The sequence below is a fragment of the Tupaia chinensis genome, unplaced genomic scaffold (genome assembly GCF_000334495.1).
Source record: "Tupaia chinensis unplaced genomic scaffold, TupChi_1.0 Scaffold145208_1, whole genome shotgun sequence".
In the NCBI taxonomy this organism is placed as follows: domain Eukaryota; kingdom Metazoa; phylum Chordata; class Mammalia; order Scandentia; family Tupaiidae; genus Tupaia; species Tupaia belangeri.
Window position 1 is genome coordinate 2749307 of NW_006205068.1, and position 7776 is coordinate 2757082.

Here is a 7776-nt window from a genome sequence, read left to right on the forward strand (position 1 = left end):
CCTCCCCAGCTGGTTGTTGGTAGAGCGGAACTGTTGTGGCTTGAGGGGCCTTTGCAGAAAAGCTTTGCCTGCCCTCATCTCATGTTGTGGTAGGAGGGTGAAACTTGACATGCCAGCTGCCTGACCAGAAGCTCTCAGACCTGTGTTCAATGTCCATGTGCCATAAGCCTCTACCCTAGTCCTGACTGACTCATCTTTTTCCCTTCTAGGTTCCTGATGAGCACTTTCCCACCCTACTGGCCTACTTGGAGGGGCTGCAGGGCAGGGCCCGTGAGCTGACAGTGCAGAAGGCCGAAGCATTGATGAAGGAGCTGGATGAGGCAGGCTCAGACGCCCTCCTGCTGGGAAAGGTCCAGCGCATCCGGCAGGTGCTGCAGCTGCTCTCCTAGTGGGCAGGTGGCAGGCGGAGATCAGTGCCCAGCTTGGGGCTATCCTTAGACCACTCAGGATGCAGGTGACCACCACCTCTCAGCAGTGGGGACCAGGGGACCCAACAGGCAGTGCACAGGGTTACCAATAGGTCAGCAGCTGAGCAGGGGCTGGGAGTGTCTGAGTTCTAGACCTATGTCTCTTCCTGAACACCAGAACCTTGAACAGACCCCCAGACCCGTAAAAGGACCCTCACTCTCCCCTCCCGAGATCCTTGACCAGAAACTGTCTTTATAGATCATGGTGAATTTTGATGCTAAATGACCCAGGGATACCAGGAAGCTGCTTTTGAGGGAATGTCTATTTTTCTACCAGAAATATTTAGGAGTTGTCCAGTGCTGGGCTCTGTCAATAGGACAGGGGTTCTTCAGCTGGGCCCCGCACATTTCATCTAGCTGTCCCCAGTGTGGTCATCTGTCACTGGTCACCTGCCTGCATTTGAGGACCCAGCCATGGCAAGTCCGTCTCTCACCTCCTTGAACCACACCCACAACCTTGTTGCCAGTTCCAGGTCGAGCCCTACTGGGGTCTGTGGTGTTGGGCCACTCCCTGTACACAGAAATAGACTTTGTTTTCAATAAATCATACCCACAATGGGGTGGGCCTTTGTTCTGTGTGGCTTGTTTTCACCTGCCTGAGGCAGTGAAGTGCTTTTTCTTAGCATGAGCTTGCTTCAGGCTGACTCAGTCCTTACCTGTGGCCTCCCGGCATGGTGTCTGGGACTCCATGTGCCGTGTCTGGCAGCCAGCAGTGACTGACCGTGTTGCTTTCTGACCTGCCAATTTCAGGTGTTGGCAATGATGTTCAGTCAGGAAGTATGCTCATTCTGCCAAACAGGATACGCTCACGCCCCCTCCCCCCACCAAGCCACTCCAACACCTGAAGTGCTGTAAGATGTGCTCTCGCAGCTGTCTGGCCCTCCCTTGGGCAGCGAATTCAGCCTTTGCTGAGGAAGTCCACACTCTCCTCCCAGTGAGGCATGGGCTGTGTACTTTGAGATGGACCCCAGGGAGAGCTGAGGCCAAAGCCGGGCTGCCCTCAGGATGCCTCGGGGCCCCCAGAACCTGAGTCAGCCTTCATTTTAGAATGTGGTACTACTGCATGACTTTCGAAACCAGGACAGAAATGCTGCAGCTGCCATCTAGTGCTCCTGGGACACTCACCCAGGACACAGCCTCCATGCTGTGAGGAAGCCCCTGCTGCATGGGGAGGCCATGTGGGTGCTCCAGCCCCAGCTGACAATGAGGCAGAGATGAGCTGTCCCCCAACAAGTCTTGCCCAAGTTCCAGATTTGCAAACAAAGTAGTGTCAATTGTTGGAGGCCACTAGCATTTGGAGTGCAGTAGATAAACAGAAGAGCATGCAGCTGTGGTGAGTGGGAATCAGTATAGGTTACATGCAAATAGTGAGGTGCAAGCTCTTGGTCTCCATTCCCAGTAGAGAGCCTTGTGCTTCCTCTGGCCATTCCTAACCTGGCTGGGCCTCCCCTAGCTGGGGAATTATTGCCTGCGAGTGGTGTCACCCATGACAAGGGAAGGGCACCAAAACTAGGATGTGAGTGATAAGCCCAAGAGGTAGGTCTGTACTTCTGAAGAGGACCCGGGCTGATTTCTTGACTCTTGGAGCTGGAGAGACTCTAAGGGTCATGTCATCCTGAGTGTTGTCTGTACCCCACCTAACTGCAAATAGGGTGTGGCTATCTACCGCTCCTTGGATAGTATCTGGCTCCATTCCTCAACCATTGTTGGTGCTGATCACGCTCACGCACACACAGGTCCTGTTCCTTGGCTAGTGATTGGCTTGGGATGGCCATTGGAGACAGGGAGGATGCCAAGGCACTCCTAGTGTCAGGTGAGATCACACTTGGAAAGACTTGACACAACTTGGACCTTCAGAGCTGAGACAGCATCACGGCTCTGCAGAGAAACCTACAGAAGGTGCTTCTTGAATCAGCCCCTCAGGGTGCTGGCAGACAGTCTGGTGGTCAGGTTGCCAACCTCAGTGTTCTGAGGATTGAGGCATCGGAGATAGTAGGCGATCTGCAAAATACAGAAAGGAGGTAGTAGTTTTTAAGGGATCGGGGTTGATCATCAAAAACCATAGCTCTGGGTTTCCTGGAAGCTAAGTCAGAGAGTGAAATGTAGGCTGGCCCTGTGGCCTGGTAGTTACAGGAACCAAACGTAGCTGACCACATGATTTGAATCCAGCCCCAGTGGCTTGAAAAGCACAGGCATGTGTGTGCACTCAAAATCCTGGTGATAGAGAAATGCAGGAGGAAGAATGATAGTGTGACCACACCCCATTAAGGGCTTCCTTCTCCCTCTCTTTCCGTCTGGTGAGTGAACACAGCCTCTAGAAGAATAAAAACAAATGTGTGGGCCAGCAGGTGGTGTGGTGGTTAAGGCGCTGGACTCCCGCATGGTCCACATCAAATCCTGGACCCTACAGCTTGAAAATCACACCAGGTGGAGCCAGCAGATGCTGTAGCTATTACGTCACTTGACTCCCACACGGCCGACTGCAGTTCAAGTCCTGAATCTATTGACTTGAAAATCACACTGGGCACATGTGCATGCATGCCCAAGATCCCAGGAGAAGGGATTGCAGTGTGACCCTCCACCTCTTGGGGTGATTTTTCACTTCCTTCTCACTGTCTCTGTCTCCCTCTGATGAGTGGCCACACCCTAAGATAAAAACCTTTAAAAAAAAAGAAAAAGGAAAGAAAATCACGCCAGGTACTTGTGCGTGTGTGCCCAGAATCTCAGGAGGAGAATAAAGAAGGGATTGCAGCATGCCATCCTTCCTGGGGCATGATTTCTCACTTACTCTCTCACTATCTCTTTGTCTCTCTCTGGCAAGTACACATACCCTATGGCAGAAAAATAATTATAAATAAAAAATTAAAATTTTTAAAGAGGGTAAGGTGGGGACCAGCAGATGGTTGCTGGACTCTCATGTAGTTGACCACGATTTGAGTCCTGGACCGGTGGTTAAAGTGCTGGACACTCCCATATGGCTGACTATGGTTCAAGTCCCAGACCTGGTGGCTTGCTTTCTCACTTTCCCTCTGTGTGTGTGTGTGTGTTTGCGTGTCTAGTCAAATTAAAATAAAATGAATGAATAAATAAAATTAAATAATAAAATGTGTGTGCATGCTCAATCCTGAGAAGAGAATGGAGGTGTGGCCATCCATGGAGTGGATGATTTTGCATATTCTGTCTCTCTGTCTCTGTCTCTCTGGCAAGTGCATTCCACCCTATAGCCAAAATCTCTCTTTAAAAAGGTGAGGGGGAGGTGATGGGCACCAGATCCTTACTATCTGTTAATAGAAGGTGTTTTGGGGCCCAGCAGGTGGTGTGGTGGTTAAGATGCTGGATTCCCACATAGCCAACCACAGTTTGAGTCCTGGACCCGGTGACTTGAAAATCACAATAGATCAATAAATGTTTTAAAAGTAGAAGATGGTCTTAGTCTACCTCAGGTGACTATGGAGTGCCAATATTTACAATGTCTCTCTAGTGGAAGGTTCTGCAGAAATGTCACCTGGGATAAGGCTGTTGAAAGGCTTCACTTGGACCAAGCCCAGTGAACCAAGTAGTTCCTTGGGGGTCTCTTTGACAAGACCCAGGGCAGCCCATGAAGAACCACCAGGACCTCAGGTGCCTGAGGACCAGCTGTGAGTCTACTACTCAAAGCATGCGTTGGGTACCTTCGGCCGGAGACTTGCTGGTAGGGCCATTACTTTCCTGGAATCAGCCCAGATGACTCTCAGTGGGTGGGCGCTGCTCAGTGGTAAGAAAGAAAGGTCTGCTGAGGTATGCAGCAGTGTGGCCGAGTCAAGTGACACCAGTTGAGACACAAGTGAAAACTGATCCCACCGACACTGCAGGTCATCTGAAGTGGCGGCATGTTGGGTAGGTTCCTGGCGTATGAGCGGCTCAGGTGGACACGTCCTGTGCCTTGCTGATGGTGGCTGCACAAGTGTGTGCAGGCATCAACACTCACCAAATCAGGGCCGGCCCCATTGCCTAGTGGTTAAGGGAACCAGGTCCCACATGGCCGACCACAGTTAGAACCCCAGCCACAGTGGCTGAATAAACATTCTGGGTACGTGTGCATGTGTGCCCAAAAGTCCTGACAGGATGGTGGTGCTTGTTCTCTCCCCATCTCTCTCTCTCTCTCTCTCGCAAGTGCAAGTACCCTCTAGCAATTTAAAACCAACCCAGAGACCAGCAGATGGCGTAATGGTTGTGTCACTGGATTCCCACGTAGTCGACCACGATTCCAGTCCTGGACTGGCAGTTAAGACTCACACTGGGCACGTGTGCGTGTGTGCCCAAAATCCTGAGAAGAGGAGAAGGGATTGCAGAATGGCCATTCCCCCTGGGTGGTGGTGGTGATTTCTTGTCTTCTGTCTCTCTGGAGAGGGCACACCCTGTAGCAAAAATCTCTCTTCAAAACAAAACCAAAAAAACCACTTTAGGTTTTTTTTTGTTTGTTTGTTTGTTTTTTTGAGAGGTTTTCGCTATAGGGTGCGTTTGCTCGCCAGACAGACAGACAGAGAGAGACATAGAGACAGAAAGCGAGAAATCACCCCCCAGGGGGGATGGTCACGCCGCAATCCCTTCTCCATTCTCCTCTCGGGATCTTGGGCACGCACGCACACGCACCCGGTGTGAGTTTTAAGCCACCGGGTCTGGGACGCGAACCGCGGTCGACTACATGGGAGTCCAGCGACATAGCCATTACACTAACTGCTGGTTCCCTTTCCGTGTATTTTTAACAATACATCAATAAAGTTGATCTTAAAAACTCCCACATAACTGCATGGTTAAGTTCCAGTCCCGGCTGCCTGAGAAACGTTGGGCACATGTGCTTGCTTGACCAAAATACTAAAAAGGAGGGAGAGATGAAGAGATTGTGGCATGACCATTCCCAATTGGAGGTGGGGGATGCTTTCTCTGGCAAGTACAAGTGCCCTCTAACCAAAGTGGGGGAAAAAAAATTCTGTTCCCCAAGGAGCCCTCCAGAGCAAAAACCAAATCTAGCAGGACAAAGCCCACAGCGGAAATGCTGTGTTGCAGAAAGTATTGTGCATTAAAAACATTTGTTGGGGTCAGCAGGTGGCGTGGTGGTTAAGGTGCAAGACTCCCACATGGCGGACCACAGTGTGAGTCCATCCTGATGCCCTCTTTCTTGCTTTCTGTCTCTCTCTGGTGAGCATATGTGCCCTATAGCAAATTTTTAAATAATAATGATTAATACAATTATTGAAAAAAATAAACGAGGATTTGTTGTCATTGTAATGTGTATTTCTGTCAAAGTTACATGTGTTTATCACTAAACAATAAAAAGCACGATTAGGAAGTCAGATAGTGTCTGCCTGTGGGAGAGGTCATGGGCAGACGGAGCTGGACTTTTCTGGAATGGTGGACACTCCTCAGACCCACCAAGTCCATGTGACTGGAAAGCTGTCCTCTGGCACAGCCCCTGCCCAACCCCCTGAGGAAGCAGCCGCCTCATAGCTGTTACTAAAAGACCCGCAGGACTATGTCTAAGAAACATGGTTCACCACAAGCATGTTGGCCTTCTCAGCTACTCAGTCGTGCCTCCCAGCCTCTCCTCCGTGCCCCCGAAAGTCATGTCTGTGTCTGGGGAAATCTGTACTAGGCATTCACATCCTCCTAACTACGTGACAGTCATCCACACTGAGCCCAGTGTCTGTTCTTGCACTTTCCTTCAAGCCACCAGCCACCTCATTAGTGGTAGCTTGTCTGAGCTCCACCTGGCGCTCAGCCTGGTCCTCCTGCCTCATGTCACACCCTTACTATGGTGGCGGGCGCCCTCCAGCGGCTCCTGAGGACAAGCGCTTCACCACTGGCTCCCGCTGCCTTCCCACTGCTTCGCTTTGGGCAAGTCACATTCCTGTCCCCAGGCTTGGTCTCCTTATCCGTCAACAGGGACCATGTAAATCTTATATTCTTCTCCTCTTGGGACACCCACAGGTGGTGAAGTGAGTAGTAATTAAAGTGCACTTGCCTATGGAGGCCGTGCTGTTCAGTGCAGGCAAAGTCCAGTGCTGGGAGCAGTGTGTGTAGTGTGTCCCACAGCAACAGCACACAGACCCCTGGAACTGTCACCAGGCAGACAGCCCCCAAGGACTGAGCAGGTTCTGGATTTGGGACATTTTGTATTTCAGTGAAAAAGAGAGAGAGAGAATCAATTAAGCTGAGTTGGCCAGAGCTGGAGACAGGCCCCAACCAGGGCTCTACTGACCACACCTCGACTCACACATCTGCCCACCCACCCTTTTGTGATTGGGACAACCTGACAGGAAGCTGACCTGCACAGTGGAAGGATGTCGGCCAGTCACTGAACCAAGACCTATGCCCCGCAGTTCACTCCCAGCCCCTTCATATGCTTTCCCTGTCGGGTGGGGTGAGCGAGGGATGTGGCAGCTCCCTGGGTCATATTTAATAACATCTGCATTTGCAGAGGCTCCAGAGCCTGGTAGCTGTGTGAGATGACCCAGCCTTGCAGGCTCATTCTAGAAAGTTCGCTATGGCTCAAGGACTGTGTGGTTTGTTTTTCATTGGCTCAGGAGAGCTAATACAGGCACATGCAGCATGGCTGGGGGCCAGCCTTGGAACCAGAGGCAGATCTGGCACCAGGAGCCTCTTGCCCAGCCCCATAGGTTCCTTCCCCTGACCTGACACCCAGGGGCGGAAGCAGCATCTGCTCCACTGTGGCCTATCCCTAGATGTTCAGGGAGCCTATTTGCCCACACCATCCACATGGTCCACTCCAACATACAGGGGCCGTTGGACGGACACCCACCGAGGCTCCTCTCAAAAGCCGTGCAGTGTGAAGCTTCAATTCGCCAGCTGCTTGCTGCTTGAGTTCCCTGGGATGCCACCAGCAAGAAATGGGATCCAAAACTTGGAAATGATTCACTGAGGGGTGAGTGGTAAACACGACTGGCACATCCATGCCATGGAATATTTAGCCTTTAAACAGAAGGAACTTCTGGCCAACGCTTCACTATAGATGAACTTTGATGACGTTACACTCAGTTGGGAAGTAGAGTGTGGTTGCCAAGGGGTGGGGAGTGGGAACTGGGAGTCCGTGTTGAGTGGGGACAGAGTTTCAACTTGGAAGATGGAAAGTTCTGGAGGTGGAAGGCGGCCGTGGTTGCACACACTGTGGACGTGTGGATCAGAATGTGGTACAATGGTGACACAGTGCTCCCAGCTGCAGGACCCCCAGGGAAGGTCCCGGATGTGAGTCCTGAGACCTCACTGCACACACCAGGCAGGCAGGCTTGTGCCACGATCCACTGGGGCTGGA

At 51.5% G+C, this 7776-nt stretch overlaps 1 protein-coding gene across 1 annotated transcript in view; it reads left to right on the forward strand.

Annotated features, from left to right (window-relative positions):
- The window catches only part of CHLSN (cholesin), a 190232-nt gene extending 189193 nt beyond the window's left edge, over positions 1–1039 (forward strand). The window contains exon 5 of the mRNA XM_006167887.2: positions 210–1039. Within this exon, the coding sequence (XP_006167949.1) occupies positions 210–389 (180 nt within the window). The 3' untranslated portion in view covers positions 390–1039. The remainder of the gene's footprint in view (positions 1–209) is intronic.
- The last annotated feature ends 6737 nt before the right edge of the window (positions 1040–7776 follow it).